Source organism: Thunnus thynnus, chromosome 20, assembly GCF_963924715.1.
Source record: "Thunnus thynnus chromosome 20, fThuThy2.1, whole genome shotgun sequence".
NCBI classification, from domain to species: Eukaryota; Metazoa; Chordata; class Actinopteri; order Scombriformes; family Scombridae; genus Thunnus; species Thunnus thynnus.
In genome coordinates this window covers 26,042,315-26,061,883 of record NC_089536.1, presented here as the reverse complement: position 1 = coordinate 26,061,883, position 19,569 = coordinate 26,042,315, and the positions used below count along the sequence as shown (strand labels likewise).

Below are 19,569 nucleotides of genomic sequence, written 5' to 3'. Positions count from 1 at the left end.
TGTAGAAAAAAATGAAGAATTACTTCAACCTTATTCTTGAATGTAAATCAGTCACGATTTGTAAATTAAGCATGCTACCCACAACATCCACCACATTATTTTCTTTCATTTCGAGCTACAGTGAGTGTCCCTCAGACTCATTTATCCTAAATGATCACATCGCTGTCAGATCCAAGAAGAGCTTCCTTGTTTGGTTTTTAAAGATATTAGATTTTGTTTTTAATACCATCCTTATGTAAACATATGGAGTAAACCACATGTTGTTAAGGATATGTTCCAAGGCTGGATTTTGCAGTATTACAAATGTCAGTAGATTCTGAATGAGGTTTTCTTACTTCTGAAACAGAACTCAGAAGTCAAAGTTTTACTTTGGCTCTCTAGTGTGCTGTTTGACTAAGGTATAGTCTCAAACAGGCTGTACCCCCTGATGTGACACAGATTTGAGCGCTTAATTGTTCAGCTAGATGCAGTACGACCTTCCTAACCATCAATCTCTCTCCGCTGCTGCTTGTGCTGCCACTCTACAGTTCAACTCATGTAAATCACTACTTTTCTGTATGTGACACCTCAGCGGCTCTCTCAAGGAGGTTCTGTTTTGGAGCGGTGGACAGAGTTATAGCAGCTAGTGGGAATCCTGCCATGAGGTAAACAGATCCATATCTGTCCTCATCAACAAACTCCAACATGACTCAGCAAAGGAGAGCAAAGAGTACAGAACAATAAAAAGAACAAAGTAAACTAACAGTGAGAGGTTGAGACACAATTGTCTACCGTTTACAATGCTGTATAGTCACCCAGCTTTTATCCCAAACACCCACCATCATCACGGATAAACACAGAACTATTCCCGACAATAGTTGGAATAGAAGAAGCCTTTCTGACAAACAATGAAATATCTTCAATCAAAACTCTAGTCCAGTTATTTGGATTCAACCTTCTCTGGAAATCTCTTCATGTGTTTAACATTCAGATGAACTCCAGCATGAACTGCTGAGCAGTGGGTCTATGATGGTAAAAAATCACAAACATTGTCACTACTCTCCCTGAAACCACACAACGACTACATTTTGATTAGCAATATTGCATTCCCGTACTGCCACAGTGGTTTATGTGCACACAAGAGAAGCGACAGAAAAGCCAAACTGGTCTGTTCTACTTGTAGGACATTTCTTGGGCAAACAAACAGGGACTATGTGTCTTAGCACAACAGAGACATTGAAGGCCTTTGTATGCTCCAGACAAATTAGGTTATACAAAGTGTTATCTAACCATGTCTAAAGGTAGAAGTCTTTATAGTTGTTCTGAATGGCTCCACTCAAAGGCAGAGTGAAAAGCCTGCCCTCATAGCAAAAATTGGGATAATGACACACAATTTCACTCGGTTGTACAAAAAAAAGTGACAGAAGTAGCTGTGAAGTAGCTGTGTAAAAAAGAGAGCTCGAGAGATGCTTAAAGGATAGGTTCAGGGTTTTTTTTTCCAAGTCTGTCTTAATAAAATAATGATGCGCCCATACAGTACAGTATGTACATGGAAATAGGTCAGCAAGGAACTTCATTCCAGGGTAACAAACAAAAAAAATTCACACTAAACAGATTGCAGTTTTGGAAGATACCACCTCTGCTTGTCTAACTCTGAGACTGCTGAAGCCTCATATTAACTTCAGCAGAACAGGGGCCAACCTCTTACAGTGTAGTCCCATTCCAGGGGAATAGCTTCTGGGCCAGTATGGTGAGTAGGAATTGTTACAGTGACCATGATCCATTTCTACGTACATATGGGCATGTCAAGACAGACTTGAAAAAACCCAAACCTATCCTAGAACTGCTTTCACACACCAGACCAGTCACTGAGTGGAGTGGGAGTGATTGATGGATTGGCTGTTTTAGAGAGTTACAAAACTTTTCCATTGAAGCCCCCTGTCTTCTGCCGTCAGAGAGGGGGTTTCAGACTCTGTTAGACGATCCAATAAGCACTTGATTTTAAGCGTATGGAGGCTTTAAGTAGGCACATTATCAAATCTTTTATGGTGGACCAGATCCCATCTGGCCCACTTCCAGTTGCTTCCTGAGGTATGCATGCAGAATTCAGACTGGTCTTTTGATTAACTATTTAAAAAGGTTTATGGATGTTAGTTTTGTGGAGGAACTATAGACACAACTTCTTTCATTCTCAGTGAGTGGGTGGAGAGTGCCTGATGCGTTATTGGCAAAACCATCTGTACACGCAACTGTGTTTTGGAGGAATGCTAGTTTATTCCAGTTTGACTGTTCTGTTTACTCTAGTAACTGACTACACTGCACATACTGTACATAGTTTATTTCCCTGTTTTTCATTTAGTGATAAAAGCCCAGAATTTGAGTAAATGATTTTGATAATGAATTTCAATTCACCTAACCCTACTAATGGTTGATAGATCAGCTATTGGGCACATAATAACAAGCAGGCAGACAGTCCAGACTAATGTTTGACATCGGTGAGTCTGGTACAAGTGTCTGTTTTAGCTCCAGTGTAAAATTTGGTTTCACGCAGAAATTTGCTTCTGTCCACAACAATAGTATACAAACAACCATCATTTTGCCTTTTATCGCTTTTGACATATCTAAGAAGTTTATTCTACAAATCAAATTACTCAGACCATTGGTGTATTTTTGTGTTTGTTTTAGGAGACAATTTTGAGACTCAGTCAGGATGAAATGAGGACATTTAGGAGTACAGATATATATTTTTATTGATTGTATTGTATGTAGATACTTATATTTACATTTCTGGGTTTCATATGGGCTTCAAATGCATTGCCTACTGACATGATATAATACATTGTATGCATTATATTACCATGTTGTATGTATTATAGTATCACAATTACATGAAATAATAGGGAAAAAAGGCTTTTCAAGCCAGTCTGCATCCTATACCTGCCATTTACACACATTCATCAATATGTGTAAAACTGAAGCAGCTCTGCTCTATGATGCATGTGCAGCTCTAGAGTAGGGCAGAATGACTGCAGTGCTGCAGGAGAAATGAAGGAGCACTTTCTGCTAGGAAGACAAATGTCAGTCAGACAGCAAGACTCTAGTTGCATGCTACAATCTCCTGATGGTTCAGACTTCTCATGCAATGAAAGATTTTAGTGTCACTGTGTAGTTTTGTGCTTAGATACGCAGCATAAAAGTCGCATATTATTGTCCTGAGAGGTGCTGGAGACTGGAGCAAGGGGGTTCATAGAAATGGTGTACTTATTTAGAGGAGCACTAGCACTGGTTTAAGGTATTACTGGATTTGTCTGGTTCATTGAGCAGGGCTGCATGACAATGATAAAAATAACAATGTTAACATTAATATCAGTGTTATTTATCATAATTTGTCACTGAAACAAAACACTTTTTATTCCACTTAAGTATTTTATGACTACTAAAATATCTTGAACCTGTACTATACTGTACCCATGTATGACAACATGAAGTCAAGATTTTACTAAACAGACTTGTACACACATTTAATTTTATCAACATGTAAAATTGCCACCACAGACTGCAACAAAATCAAGAAGACTAGTAACATGCAGCTGTTTTGGAAGCAGGGACCTGTGTGAATTGGGAGCGTTTGACTCCCCAGAGCAGGAACACAGTGTCAGTACTGCACCTGATCAAGTTTAATTAACTGTGGAAGCCCAAATCATAATCACGATCATTATATCATTAGAGAGTTCTGGATGATGGTAATACTGTCAACTAGAGGTATTAGTATGACAGTGATATATACGTGTTTGAAATACGATGGAAAGATCGACTGGGTGACTGGGGTGAACAACATAACAGTTTAGCTTACTTACTTTTTCTGAGGTAACATTTTTCCTACAACTTGTCAGAAATAGTGCTCCTGTAGAGTCAAATAATACAGCTGGCCTCTCCCTCTCTTCCTGTCTGCATCTGTTTTTGTTGATATTTCTGTCTCTGGTGTTTCTTGATATCTCTGTTGTTGTCGTTTTTCACTGTTTTCCTCTTTAATGGCTTTGTCTTTTTTTAACTCTACTCACACTCTCTCTCTCTCCATCTTGTCAATGTTTCTCTCTCAGACGGCCCAGGGTGGCGGTCATCGCACCTTACTGTACGGGCACGCTGTCCTGCTGAGACACTCCTACAGTGGAATGGTCAGTTCACACACACACACACACACACACATACACACACACACACACACACACACACACACACACACACACACACACACACACACACACACACACTACTCTTACCAAAAACTATAGGCATACTAATGAAAGTTGATGATCTAAAGATTCTGACATTTTTTGAAAATAGGTATATTTTCCATCAATACCCACAGTCAATGAAGAAGATTGGTTTCTATTTAGCCTCTGTGCACCCAGTACAATAATTTCTGTGTAATGTTGCACACAGAAATTAAAAATTGAATTATTGGATTCAAAGTTATATTTTGGCGTTTTAGGAAATATGCAAATATTTCTGTATGAGAGTGAAATGAGAAGATGAATGTCAGTCTGTTCATATGTACGGAGCTGGAGTCAGGATGTAGTTAGCCTAGCTAGTTAGTATAAAGACTGGATTTAAGGGGAAACAGCTAGCCTAGATCTGTCCAAAGTGAAAAAATCCAGCATTCCATCACCTCTAAAGCTCACTAACTAACCACTGCTATCATATTTATTTAATCTATACACAAACTAAAATTTACTGTTTTGGGTAGGAGAAGTGCTTGAACTATTTGATGAACAACAGCTGGGTGCAGTGACTGACTGTGCGCAGCTTTCATGGAGTCTTGTCGTCACAGAGAGTGGTGCCATGGTGCCTGTACAGAGACCAAACCAAAACCTGTGCTCACTAATCATGTCTGCCCACCCACACTATAGCTGGAGACAGAGACGCTGCATAGAGGGTACTGGATGGATGATTAAACTGTAGTTTGTCTGGCTCCTAAATCCCCCTAAAACCACAAATTGTTACATTTCTGTTTGTGTGCAGATTAAACAAAAGATGCAAGATGTTAAGAAGTGAGCTTTAGAGATGGTGGTACAGTACTGAACTTCCTTAGAGAAATGAATCCTATCCAAGTGGGATGTTGTAGAACTTAGAAATATCTCACAGTTGGTCCTTTACACACATGCTAAACACAAGCCTGATGCATTTTTAGAGCTTTGTGTAAAGATGTATGTTTTCTTGTTGCTGTAGATGATATTCTTCAGTAATTGATCAGATGAATTGATCATATTAATTGTGTTTCTGTGTTTAGTACCTGTGCTGTCTGTCCACCTCCCGCTCATCCACAGACAAACTGGCTTTCGATGTAGGACTGCAGGAAGACACCACAGGTAGGAATAATGTGGCATATTTTATATGAACTATAAACATCACTGACCTTGCAGAGGACCAGTCATTACAAACCAATGCTATGCAGCTAAACTTTATTCAAACCCACAAAACTTTATTTTAAAGCTGCTTTAATCAGTATTTTTATATGAACAAAGGTACAATGTGTAATTTATAGTGACAAACCCAAAGAAAGAATTATAAGAAATTCTGCAGTTCATCACAGCTGTTTGGAGCCTCTTTCAGCGTATTGTTCTGGTGTCACAGCCCGATCTTTGTGTACTCTTCAACCTAATTTCCAACAGCAGCATGAAAGAGCACAGAGCTCTACAATTATGTTTACATCAGAGAAATGAAAAATCAGCGCTCATATCTGATCTTCCAGCTGACTTCGAGTTAGTTTGATTACATCAGCTCTGAGTTGGCTGTGTGGAATGACTCTCTGGTCCAGTTTGGTATCTTAACTCAAGCCGTGCTAATAGTATTTCCACCTCTTTCTGGAGTCAAACTGTGGAATTCTTCTTGTCAGTGTTATGATACTGTCAGGTTTTTTCTGTCTGTGTTTTTCAGATAGTCTGACTCCTGACCTGCTGCTACTCCACAGTGGTTTTCACTTTAGAACAAAGTCAAAACAATAAGCCACTGCAAAGTACACTGTCTCCCTGTTCTTGTTCTTGACCTGCTTTAGTAAAAAAGATGCAAATTACAACAGCTGCAAGAAAAATCTAGGCTACCAAAGTGGTACACAGGCTGAGGTGATAGGTAGTATTACAATACTTTATGTTGCTTTGTGAGTCTGAGTCATGGACACATTTTATTTTCTGCACTAATGTTTGCTGTGTGTGTGTGTGTGTGTGTGTGTGTGTGTGTGTGTGTGTGTGTGTGTGTGTGTGTGTGTGAGTAGGCGAGGCGTGCTGGTGGACCATCCATCCAGCATCAAAGCAGCGCTCAGAGGGGGAGAAGGTTAGAGTGGGAGATGATCTCATCCTGGTCAGCGTCTCCTCTGAGAGATATCTGGTCAGTAGCAGCTGTGTGTGGGAACATGTGTGAAGAGGAACTGCTCAAATGTTACTATCACTTTTACTTTCTTTCTTCCTTCCTTCCTTCTTTGACTTGCAGCAGTTCATCAACAAGTAGTCACTACGTCACAGAGCATCTGGACCCACGTATTTCATGTGGAATAATGAATATCACTTTTTGGTGTGACTGTCACTTAACAATTAAGGAACTTGATTGGTTTAAGACCACATTATCATATACTAAACACATCTACACAGTAGCCTAAGTATGATTATACCATGGTCTGGGTGAAAACTCTTTTCTGATTGGCCAGCAGGTGCGCGTTAAAACCATTTAATGCACATGTAGTTCGGCTCAAGTTTAATCACTGTTCTAAATGAATCCGCTTCCCAACATGTAACCATAGCAACATTAAAAAGCACAGCTGTCAAAGCTTACTCGTTATGAAGATTTGAAGAACGGTACGCGGCAGAGGAAAAAGAAATGGAGAAGAAAAGAAAGAAACCAAGCGAAAAATGGCACAAGGAACTGATGCCTGAAGAGCTTAAAATGATAGAGAAAGAGAAGGAGGTTAATACGAAAAAGTCAAGAAAATGGGCAGTGATTTGGAGACATACTCTGTGGTTATGCTTGATGACACCTTACGTGAATTTTATGCCTTGGTTCAGGCTGGTGGCGAGTACAGTGTGGCAAGTTGTCATGACAACAGTAAGCTCTTGCTTTATAACCTTTCGATTTTGAGTGCAAAACTTTCACCAAAAACTTGCGAATGCTGACAGTAAAGTTTTTCTTAATAGCCTTTATGCAATAGTTAATATATATATATATATATATATATATATATACATTTTTATTTTTTTTTTAACTTTTTAAAATTTTTTAAAACTTTATTTAACCAGGTGAATCCCATTGGGAACACAAAATCTCTTTTTCAAGGGAGCCCTGGTCAGGATAGCAGCAATACAGTGTTTCAAACAACGTACAAGCAAACAATTAAAAACACATAAAACAAAACATATAGTAGCAACTCACAGAATCATACGCCTAAAAAGACAGACAGGAGTAAACGGATCTAGCTAGGGAAGCATTCACAAATTGAAATTGAATTTGCCTCTAAACCCTTCACTGTATTTTTAAATGCCCTAAGTGACATTTCTCCAACTTCCATATAAAAATCCTCAAAAACTTGGACCTTAAAAGACTATTCACTAGACACTAGACACTTTTAAACCTAGGATGGAATGTGCTTGCAGTGCTACAGATTTAGACAATATACTGGTTACACAAACAAACAAATAATAATCATTGTTAGTTAAATTGGTCTCACCCCCTTTGTCTCATTCAGGAACATCATTTTATCTGCATTTCCTTCACGACCCCTTCTCTTCTTCATGGCTCCCTCTCGGTTCCACACTTCCTTTTTTCTGTCTGTGTATCTTCTGATCAGTCACTGTGTAGAATGCTAAATTATGGATACCTTTAAAGCACTGCTGACCACGCACTGACTGCATGCATCAGACCAATTGCATGGTCTGATGAATTGGGAGTGCTGGGTGCTCCCGGTGGTCAGACCAGACCTGCCTTTCGGAATAGCCAAAGACAGGCCTCAGATTCAGGAACATCCTGAGTGTCTGTGTGTATCTCAGTCTGGTGTGTCAATGAATAGTTTTTAAAATTTGGTTCTTATGTTTGTGTTCCTGCAGCATCTGTCCTATGGTAACGGCAGTCTCCATGTAGATGCAGCCTTCCAGCAGACACTGTGGAGTGTGGCTCCCATTTGTTCTGGCAGTGAAGTAGCACAAGGTATACCTGACTTTGTTACTTGGTCTTCTTTTCTCCATCTTTGTTTCTTTCTTGTTTGTTGTTGTTTTTATCTTACTGCTTGTGCCCTTTTCTATCTTACCTTTTGTACGTTTTTTATTGATGCTTTGTATTTTGTCAAGTTGAATTCAAATGTTGATATTTGATAGTTGATCCAGCAGTATTCAGTATTTATGTGCAGTAAGTAACTTAAGTACAGTGAATAATCTGTGACTTGCTGTGTCCTAATTTTATTCTACGTATTAATTGTATACAACAGCACGGGACTGATTGATGGGGTTTGATAGCATTTTATCAAAGCTCAAATCCAGTATCAAATCCACGTATTGAATCCAAATCCTTTCTAATCAAATCTTATTGGGTTTACATTTCATCATGAAAGTAACTAAAGGCTAAAGTAACTACACCTCAAAGATGTTTAATCACCTTTTCTTGGCTCAGAGAAAGCAGAAATACAGTTTTTAGTGAAGCTTAATTAATGTTCACAACCTGAAAATGAGCCGAGCAGTAGGTAAATTAATTGTATCTGACATATTTAATTAACAGATGTAGTCTTCACCAGCTACTGACTCCAAACACTGAAGCTCCTGATTCACAACTATGAAGCTGATCACATTCAAATGTTGATCTGATACCAATCAAAGTTTAACTGAGAGATTCTTAAAGTGATGTGAGGAGATCAGCTGATCACTTCTCTAGAGAAGAGTCTCCACTCACAGTGGTACAGTGGTGTTACAGAGTGACGTGTCCTCTCACTAACAAACTTTTGTCTGAATACAGACAGATGCTGCAGAGACACATTCACCAGAGAACACACTAACTTTTCATTTTAGTCTTACACAATTAACGTTAATTAGCTACAGCTGATCTCATCTGCTGCCACTTTCTCATTTTAACCAGAGACAATGATGGAGAGAAGCTGCTAGAAGCTGCTACATGTATGTTTTCTATTGAGAGAGAGAAAAGATTTGAGTAGAGATTTGTTTGTGTCTGAGCTTAATAAATCCAGCTATTTTGCTAAACAGATCCAAAATGATATTGGAACCCATCTCTAACTGCACTATATTCTAATTTTTCTAGGGCTAGCTCACTACCATTCACAATTCATTTGAAAGCAGATGTGAGCAGCTTTTCCATTTCACTTTGTGCAATGCATTGTGGACAATAATGTACAATAACAAATCAAGGACACTGCAACTGTCTCTGGATACTGCCTGTCGTAGTCAGCGAGTATAGTTCCCAAGATGCTTTGGGTGGCGTTATTTGAAGACACAGGTGTTCATTTTGACAATCGCATCTGCTGGTTTATACGTTTCAGAAGTGCAAATCCATGTCATGATTAATACCATAATTGCCCTGCTGCTCTTGATCCTCGCTGCCCACCTCCCACGTCATGTTCATCAGAATACTCAAATGGTTTCTAAAATTAGTGAAGTGTAGGTAAGGTAGCATGTGTACTAATTCTGGTGCTTTTATACAAACCTCACTGTCTATTTCTCTGGCGTATAGTGTCATATGCTGCCTTCCGTTCTATCTGTCCTTCACCTTCTCACCCCTCCTTTACTCCCTTTTATCCCTCTCTGCTCTGCTGTCTGCAGGTTTCCTGATAGGAGGAGATGTCCTTCGCCTTCTTCTCGGTCACATGGACGAGTGTCTAACAGTTCCATCTGGGGAGCATGGTGATGAGCAGAGAAGGTAATCTGTACCGATAATTACAACTGGACTGATATATGGGCTTCTGGGTGTCATTTTAGTAACAATCATCTCAATGGTTGTATAATTTACCTGCAATTATTTGGTGTAGACATTCTGATCAAATTACACACAATGTCATAAATTTACCCGACAACTGTTAATGGAGGAACTGTGAGACGCACTACAGCCTCTCAATACCAAAGACTTGAACAGGAAAAAACATACTTGCATGATCTTTCAAGTCTTGAAAGACAGGTTTAGGTTATGGAGAAACAGCATTTTGTTTGTTTCTCGGCTGATCATAATAAAAATGTACTGTAGTCCAGGGTCTGCCTCACTTTGGCCCACCAGGCTCTTACTGAGCTTTGATTATTGGAAGGTGTAATAGGTCCTCCTGTCCATACTGGTCGTGAAGAGGTCCTTTCCTAACATTATTCCAATGTATGAGATCCACAGTCCTTGTTCTGTGAGAAAATGCATTCAAAAGTTCAGCCAAATGCAATATGAGACTTCAGCAGTGTCAGTGGGATCAAGTGGGGATCTTCTCAGGCCTTCAAAATTCTAAGTCAATGTCAAAGTCACCTCTGAAATCAAAGTTTTGCCTTCAGCCTGTTCTTCTGTTCTCCTTTACCCTCCAGTTTAGACCGCTGGACATACAGCATTCAGCTTCTTCTTGTATGGAAATTACCATGGCCTCCAGGGAGAGAGAGTATCAACTCCCATTATCAGACTGAGCTCTCTGCTGTGACTGAGACGAGGAGGACTATTAATAATTATAGTTTTAAGGTTTTCCCTAAAGGGACAGCCATGTTGTTAAACAGCGCCTATGAGAATGACTGTGTTCTCCTTATCTGACTGCCTGCTGGGGTTTATTACTGAGAGACTGAGTCACCCAGGTAGCAGAATATCTAGAAGTACTAAATCAAAGGCAAACAGTGACTTTCATAGAAAGAGGTAATATTATGTATGGAAAGATATATCATTTTTTCAATGTGATTGTATGATATTTACCTCCAGGACTGTGCACTATGAGGGGGGACCAGTGTCCAGTCACGCCAGGTCCCTGTGGAGGCTGGAGACACTGCGGGTTGTGTGAGTACAATATACACATATACAGCAAACAAGGATATTCACAAATATACCAGCACATTATACACACAAATAGATAACTGTTGTACAGACGTGCTGTTCCGAATGCAGCTCACATTGCATTGCACATTGTCATTTTTGTGTTTGCACTGTGAGGGATCCCCAGCATTGTTTGCAAAGGGTCTAGCCTGGGTTGATAGCACTCATTGTGGACAGCAGAGTGGATGTTAGCCTTCCAATGGCATTTCAAGGATTTTCAATAGTTGCTAAGTAACAGCAGTATCAGGATCTGACAGTAAGTTTAAGCAATGATTTCCAGGTTGGCAACCAGGTAGCTGCTTTTGCTTACTCAGAGTAACCAAATGGTTACATAGTTTTACAGTTTACATTTTAAGTGTATATTTAAAACAGTTAAACATATGTATAATAACAAATTTCTCTTTTGATTCTCTCTGTGTGACACACAGATGCTGTGTCACTTGAGGCGGATTTCATTAAAAGCAATTGGCACACCTTCACTGATTAGGCAAAACAATTTAAAAGTCCAAATTACAAAAAATAAAAAATGTTTTTCTCACCTCAACAGCAGAGTGAGGCAGGTCTTTATTCTTCTACTTCCCACTTTAGTAAGTATATCTTCCTAATAAGCCAACCTGTTTAAACGGATTAGTTCAACATTTTACAAAATATACTTGTTTGCTTTCTTTTTTCTTCTTCTTCTTTTCCTAAAGGTGTCAATATGACATACAGCACATACAAAGATTGTGACAATATTGTCTATGTAATGTCTCTCTGTGTGTATGTGCATGTGAGAAGCATTAAAGGTGGAGTCAGTGATTCTGGAGAAAGATTGTTGAATATACTTTTTGTCAAATTCAGGGAATATCTCCTCACCGTCTGCTAGCTGTCTGTACTTTGTGTGTGCTTAGAAAAAATCTTTTCTTCATACACAGCCCTGGTTCTGTAAATGGGAAACAAATAAAGAGGCTCAAACTGATCCACACAACGCTACTCCAGCCAATCAGCAGGAGGCGTTCGTGCTCATGCACAGGAGGGAAGACATCAGAGCAGATGTCTGTATGAGGATATGATGTTTCCCATCTCCAGCACCTGTTGGATTGTGGGGGAGGGCTGGCGAGCTGGGGAGAGAGAGGCCGTGGCCAATTCACATAGAAATCGTTTTCTCACAGAACAGATACGCTTCCATCTTATTAAATGTATCAATCCACACTGAATCCAAGACAGTCTCACAGAGACCCCTCGTGTGTTTTTTTTTATGCTCCGAGTCTGTTTCCATTGCATTTAGTGAAGTGTAATCTGAGCAGGCAGCTGTTTAAATCACACAAATATCCCACTGTCAATTTCGAGCCAATATGCAAACTATTTTGGTTCAGTAAATTTCTGCTGACAGTCAGCCTGGTGAAGGCAGTTTGTCCGGCTACTGTCCTCTCAGCTCTCCAGGAGCTGCAGCTGACAATCAGCTGCGTCTGTGGACAGAGACGCTGGACGCAGGTCAAGTGAGAAATGGGGAGAGTGTGGGTGGACTGTTTGCTCATGAGACAATTTTTTTTCCACTTGTGATAATGTGTGAGAGGAACAGAAGTGACTCTACAGTTGACGCATCGCTCTGGATGACGCTATATTTCTCTTTTGGTCGTTGCCTTGGCGACGCTCATGAATTTGGGGGGTGGAGCTTTTGAAGAAGCATGAAGGGAGGGGTGTGGCTGTTTAGGTGTTTAGTTCAAATATCAACAGTCTTTCTCCAGAATGACTGACTCTACCTTTAATATGTGTGATTGCTCTGTCTGGAGTTACATTCAATTTAAGAAGCAAATATAATTAGTTTTATTATAGTGATAAATATGTGGTATACTGTGTACTTATTTTACTACGACCACCACAGCTACCTTCCATTACACTAATAATATTAGTCGTAATATCAATATTGTCCTTATTAATAATGAATCCCCTCAAAACCACAAATTGCTGTTGTTACATTTAAACAAAAAGAAGATACAGCATGTTAACAAGTGAGCTTTAGACAGAGCTAGGCTAGCTGTTTCCCCCTGCTGCCAGTCTTTATGCTAAGCTAGGCTAACCCTGTCCTGACTCCTTACACATCTGTACTTACCACACACACATGAGACTGATATTAATCTTCTCACCTAAAGTTGAACTATTCCTTGTAAATGCTTGAGGCGTAGCCATTATGTGAACCTTGGCTTTTATATCTTTTCAATTGATGGCTTGTTTGTGCCTAGATTTCAGTGTCTTGACCTTTCCTCCATCAGACAGTTTGACTTGTTATGGCAGGAAAAGGTGATACTAATAACGTTAACGATGGCTGTGTTCCATTCACGTGCCCCAGACAGTTAGCCAGCATGTCCAATAGCAGACCCCTGGAACTGACACAGCTAAATGGAACCCAGCCATTATTATTGTTATCGGTTGCACCTGTGTGCAGTTCTGTTGAGCCCACTACCTGAAATGAAAAATAAGTAAGGTAGGGGACATACACACAAATACACATACTGAAAATTCTCAGCTGTATCTTGACATATCTCGGAGAGAAACGTCTCTAAAGAGCTGAAGTCTGGCTGTTGTAGCTCTTCTACATCACGTGTTGTGAGCATCTGTGACATGAAGAGCACAGGACTGTGTGCTGAAGCAGATGAACATTAGCCTTCAGGCTTCTAATTTAATTTCTGCAGCAAATTTTACATACTGTAGACATTTTAATCCAACTCATATACATAATTTGGAGCTGCATTACTTTATTTTTTGGCCACTTGGGGGCAGCAGAACAAACTGTAAACATAACATTATCTGATAAGCCATTTACACATCCAGCAGACACAGAGCAACATTATCATTCATTTGGAGTTGTGCTTATGTCAAACTGATGAATGCCCAAAGTCTAGTGTTCTCTTTCTTCTTTGCTCTGACTTGACCAATTCCTGAGAAAAATATTGCTGCTGATTGGTGCTGGTCACGTAGTGTATAGTGGGTTTATTAGAGCTTTTTCCTTGAAAACAGCTGCCTGCTTCTGGAAACAAGGCTTCTGAGAGCAGAGGTACTGAACCACAACAGGAAATGTGCTATTAAACCAAAACTATGCACTGAAAGATGCTAAAACACTCTGTAGAGCCAGATTAACCTACTAGGGGGTCCCAAGGCATAAATTAACTTTGGGCTCTGATATTGACCTCCCTGTATCTCCTACTCTCTGTACACTGGTTACTGATAATTTCAATTTTGCCAGAGGGAGATTTGCCAGTATATTATATTCCACACAAAACAGATATCCAAACAGCAACAGTGAGAGTAATTTTTTAAATTGCCCGCTTTTAGTCCTGCCCACTTTGTTGATATTTGCAGTATTTATATGTATTTATTTATGATTCTGAATGTCTTTATGTCTTTGTTTGTATCCAGGTGGAGTGGGAGTCATATCCGCTGGGGCCAGCCATTCAGACTGAGACATGTGACCACAGGGAAGTATCTGAGTCTGATAGAAGACAAATCTCTGCTGCTGATGGACAAAGAGAAAGCTGATGTAAAGTCTACAGCCTTCTGCTTCAGGTCCTCCAAGGTACGCAGTCACAACATCCACAGCATGAAGCCCAGAATGTATTATAGGTATAGGTACCAGCACAGTGCAACATAATGAAAGGAACATTTCTGTGTTATTTTTTGAGGATAGGAGTTGAAGGCAGCTTTCTGTTTTGTACATACTGGTACCCTCTGACTTGTTTCTCCATAATCTCCTTAAAAGTTTTCCAGTGTCACACAAGATCTTCTGCCCTTTATATGGGGTGTGTGAATTCATTGGACTCCTAGTAAGGACTAAAAATAATTTAAACTTTAATAATAACTGTATTTACACTTGTCTTCGTAAAGTTACACAGTGCTTTACAGAGTGAAACAACAGTGTGAAACAATAAAATATACCAAAATAATAACTTAAGATTTGGACAACAAGCAGCTGTAAAAACAAGACAGGTTGAAACTAATTTAAAATGGCCAAAGCTAAATAAAGAACACCTCAAAGGATGCTACAGATTTATCTAGCTTGAGGTGCTCAGGCAGGGAGTTTCAAAGCTGAGGGGCACACACAGTTGGGTTTGCAACAGACTATAGAGGAAAGAAATAGAAGCACTTCAGGTTTGGGTTGATTCTGTTTCAGAAAATTCGGTACCATGCCAACTCTTCAGATCAGACTTTACCAGACTTCAGTCTATTTGGAGGAGACTGAACTATTCTGCTGAGTTAGGATTGTCATTCATGATAAAGCACATAAATAAATATATAAATCTTAATAATATATTAAAACATCAGAAATGTAGAAACAAAGTCCACTGAGGCGTGTTTGTGCGTACTCACAGAAGTATGAAACTATCAAACTAACTGTCCTGCTATCATCCAAATATGGACTCAGAGGGCCAGATTCACTGCAGCTCTTGTGCCTGATTTCCAGGCGCAGATGTGACGCATCTTGCCCCAAACACATGTGCTATTTTTAACAAACAGTGCAGCAAGTTGGAGTCGTAGACTACGTGTCATTTGTTTGGGTGTTTTCAAGGGCATCTCTCATTTAAGGGAGGATTGCACACATGAGGGATTGAACCATGATCAAAGTAATTATTTTGTATTTTGTTTGTTTTTTCTGAGCCTTGTGATTTTATAGAAATCCCTCTACTGCACCTATATGCTCTCCTGTAGTTATAGAAGTGGGCAGTACCAGGTTCAGTCCAGGAGCTGCCTTCATAATGAGCTGTAAATCCAGCACTGAACACACACATTGCACATTTGTACAACACCGATTTCTAAGCACACCACCGGTTCTTTAGTGTCTGACTTGTATTGCCCAGTGTTGTAAAGTAATGATTACAAACTATTTATTATCAATTAGTGAGTAAAATATGTGAGAACCCTTCAAACTTAATCTATTAAACTTCTGCTGACAGTTGTTTGTCATGATGAATAATCTATAAAACATTCTTTAATGCAGCCATGTGCTTGCTGTGTAAGATTTAATCTGTATTAATTACAATGCTCACTTTCTTCCTTTCTTTCTCTTTCAGGAAAAGTTGGACCCTGGTGTAAAGAAGGAGGTGGATGGGATGGGTGTTCCTGACATTAAGTATGGCGACTCTGTGTGTTATATCCAACATGTTGACACCTGCCTGTGGCTCACATACCAGACTGTCGATGCCAAGTGTGCTCGCATGGGTGGTGTACAGAGAAAGGTACTGTACTGCGTTTTTACAACTTTTTATCACCGGTCTATCCTGTGTATTTGAGAGTGACAACAAGAGTGGCAGCAGATTAAAAAGTGAAGCCTTTCGTAAACTTAAGGTGCATTCATCCATGCCATGTCATCCAGGTCAGGCAGTTTGTTGTTAGGGTTAGGACCTGAGCTAATGGTGAAGGAGCCCACATCTGGTAAATGCTTTTAGTCATACCAGAGGCAAAATAAAGCACAACTTTTATACATACTTTTATACATACACAATTTTATCCATCTTGCAAGTTTTACCATGAAAAACCTGCTTCATTATGAAAATTGTCTTGTTACAGTTTAAGTTCATTCTCATCTTCATAGAAATTTAAAGCAACATTCAGAAAACAGTTTGTGTGACTGTAAATTTAGATATTTCAGTAAATTGACAAAACTTCTTACTGTTTGATATTGTGATCCTGGCATAGTGTCTCTGTTGTTGTCCCACTTATTGATTTTGCTGTCTCAGGTTTTACATAATAGTCTCGCAAGAAACAGTTTACACTGTCTTTTGAAAATGCTGTGATTCATTTAGAGTGATATTAAGAGCAGATGTCAGTGTTTTTCAGAAACTCACATCTTATTTCAGGCCATCATGCACCATGAAGGTCACATGGACGACGGGCTGACGCTGTCTCGGTCACAACATGAGGAGAGTCGCACTGCCAGAGTCATCCGCAGTACTGTGTTTCTGTTCAACCTCTTCATCAGGTGGATTAATGCACACATGCACACACACACACATACACATAGTCGTGTTTCCATCACTTCAGAGGACATTACATTGACTTAAATTCATTTCCTGGAGACTTACCCTAACCTTAACCATGACCACCACATGCCTAACCCTAACTCTTACTCTAACCTTAACATAACCCTAAACTAACCTTAACTTTAAACCAAGTCTTCACCTAAAATTAATGATTTACGTTAGGGAGACTTGCTTTTTGTCACAACATGACTGTGTAAACAGATTTACTACCCACAATGTGAGGAATACCTGGACCACACACACACACACTCAGAGGAGTGACAATGAGAACTTATCAGAGTATAAAGACATTTCCTCCACTCTATATGTAACAGGGGTCTGGACACTCTAAGAAAAAAGGGGAAGAGCTCTACTTTTGATCTACCAATTGATTCAGTCAGCCTGAGTCTGCAGGATCTGATTGGCTACTTCCAACCACCCGGCGATCACCTAGAACATGAAGACAAGCAGAACCGACTGAGAGCTCTGAAGAACCGACAAAACCTTTTCCAAGAGGAGGTAGGAAACGTCTTTGTCTATGTGTTCGGGTCCTGTGTGCCTAAAACTGAGCCATTTTAATGTTATTAGGGGTCCAAAAATTTAAGTTTCACCAAAATGTGTATCACGCAGAAGTCTTTGGTGATTATGCCTCATTGTGACAATCAGTCACAATGTAGTCTAAAAGTGGTGCTGAAGAACTGAAGAACATTGGTTTCATTTCATTTATTTACCATTAACAGAGTCATCTGAATAAAGCAGTAACAACAACCTCTGTGTCCATAGGGGATGATCAGCCTCGTACTGGAGTGTATTGATCGGCTTCACGTGTACAGCAGTGCAGCTCATTTTGCTGAGGCAGTAGGAAGGGAGGCTGGAGAGGCCTGGAGCTCCATCCTCAACTCCCTCTACCAACTGCTGGGTAAACACACACATGCATACACACATAGAAAATATAATAGCCCACGTGTTATTTCCAGAGGTATTATCTAAAACTAGATTGTATGTACAAAGGGGTTTACAGAAAGCCATAATGGTAAATTAATACACATAATATTTAAAGAGATGATAATTCATTACCTTGCAAGGCAGCTGGATTCTCAAGATCACAACATCACATGATCACAAGAGAATCCATCCTGTCAGACTTCAAGTTATGCGCTTGTGTGGTTCAGACCAATCAGCATCCTCTGAGGATTGTCGCGTGATCTTGTGATCTCACAAATCCAGCTGCCTCACAAGGTAAGACGGTGATAGACAGATGGTTCGTCTAATCTCCTGCCAAATATTTTTTGGATGTGCCTACCCTACCCAAACAGTTTCCAAGGAAAACTTCTCAGATAGTTCTGTGTAACAAACCATCTGGAGCGTCAGGTTAGATAATTCAGTTACATAATTCTTTCCATGGAAAGATGAGATTAGAATATAAAATGTTGCAACCAGAGGAAAGAGACCAACAAATACATGTGGGAATAGTCTGTTTCTATCACACAACAACAGTACCTCTTAATGACATGTCTCTTCTCCCCTGTCTTCTCCTGTCCCCTCCTGTCCCACGTCATCTATCTTCTGTGCTCCTCCTAGCTGCGCTGATCAGGGGAAACAGGAAGAACTGCGCCCAATTTTCCGGTTCTTTGGACTGGCTCATTAGCAGACTGGAGAGACTTGAGGCCTCTTCTGGTAGGTCAGCTTGTCTTTGACAAGGTTGTCATTATATGGAATTACTGATCACCATTCAGTCATCATAAATCATCATGAAATCAAACTAGCAGCAGGCCTGGTGGGGATGTTACCATTCCTGGACAATGAATCAGCTCATTCAGTTTAAAGTACAAAATGATAAACATCTGCTCTGGAAGATCTCTGCTCTGTCCATGTAAGCATGCATGAAGGCCACAGTGCAACACAACACTCACAGCAGCAGCCAGGACAGCTGCTGAATTAACAAGAATGAGACCAAAAGCAAGAACATGTTTGATAGTGAGGGGTCATTATTTTACATTTTACTGGGTATCTATTGCTTATTATTATTATTATTATTACTATTATAAAAAACTGCACATAACTGTGGAATTAAAACTGCAGCTCATCCACAAAGTGGCCTTGATGTTTTACTCTCTACTATTATTATTTTTCCAATTTAACTACTGTTGCTTTTTACTGATAACTTGTTTCCTTTTTAAAATGGCTTTACAATAGTAATTTTTGTAATGTTGGACTGTCTGAAATTACACCTCACCCTCATCCATATTTGAAACAACACAGGGGTTAAAATGTCTAAAAGCTGTGTGTCTCTTCAGCTTCTCTTGCTGGTATGTTAATAATGATGTGGTTCTGATTGCTTATTGCCATATTCTGTATATATAGGTATACTGGAGGTGCTTCACTGTGTGCTGGTGGAGAGTCCTGAGGCACTGAACATTATCAAAGAGGGACACATCAAATCCATTATATCTCTACTGGACAAGCATGGACGCAACCACAAGGTGCAGGCAGATATACACAGGCATATGTGTATCTATAATAGAAGTTCCACACAGGTGTTCAAGCTTCCATTACTTACCTTCAA

General features: G+C 39.7%; 1 protein-coding gene across 10 annotated transcripts in view; it reads left to right on the top strand.

Moving 5' to 3' along the window:
• ryr2a (ryanodine receptor 2a (cardiac)) overlaps positions 1-19,569 on the top strand; it is a 189,612-nt gene that overhangs the window by 63,974 nt on the left and 106,069 nt on the right. For all 10 annotated transcript variants that reach the window (XM_067577426.1, XM_067577425.1, XM_067577418.1 and 7 more), the window contains exons 4-16: positions 4,080-4,154; positions 5,270-5,348; positions 6,251-6,363; positions 8,070-8,169; positions 9,786-9,882; positions 10,900-10,974; positions 14,407-14,563; positions 16,056-16,220; positions 16,842-16,963; positions 17,339-17,522; positions 17,787-17,922; positions 18,585-18,680; positions 19,368-19,486. In XM_067577426.1, coding sequence (XP_067433527.1) covers positions 4,080-4,154; positions 5,270-5,348; positions 6,251-6,363; positions 8,070-8,169; positions 9,786-9,882; positions 10,900-10,974; positions 14,407-14,563; positions 16,056-16,220; positions 16,842-16,963; positions 17,339-17,522; positions 17,787-17,922; positions 18,585-18,680; positions 19,368-19,486 — 1,518 coding nt within the window. The remainder of the gene's footprint in view (positions 1-4,079; positions 4,155-5,269; positions 5,349-6,250; positions 6,364-8,069; positions 8,170-9,785; positions 9,883-10,899; positions 10,975-14,406; positions 14,564-16,055; positions 16,221-16,841; positions 16,964-17,338; positions 17,523-17,786; positions 17,923-18,584; positions 18,681-19,367; positions 19,487-19,569) is intronic.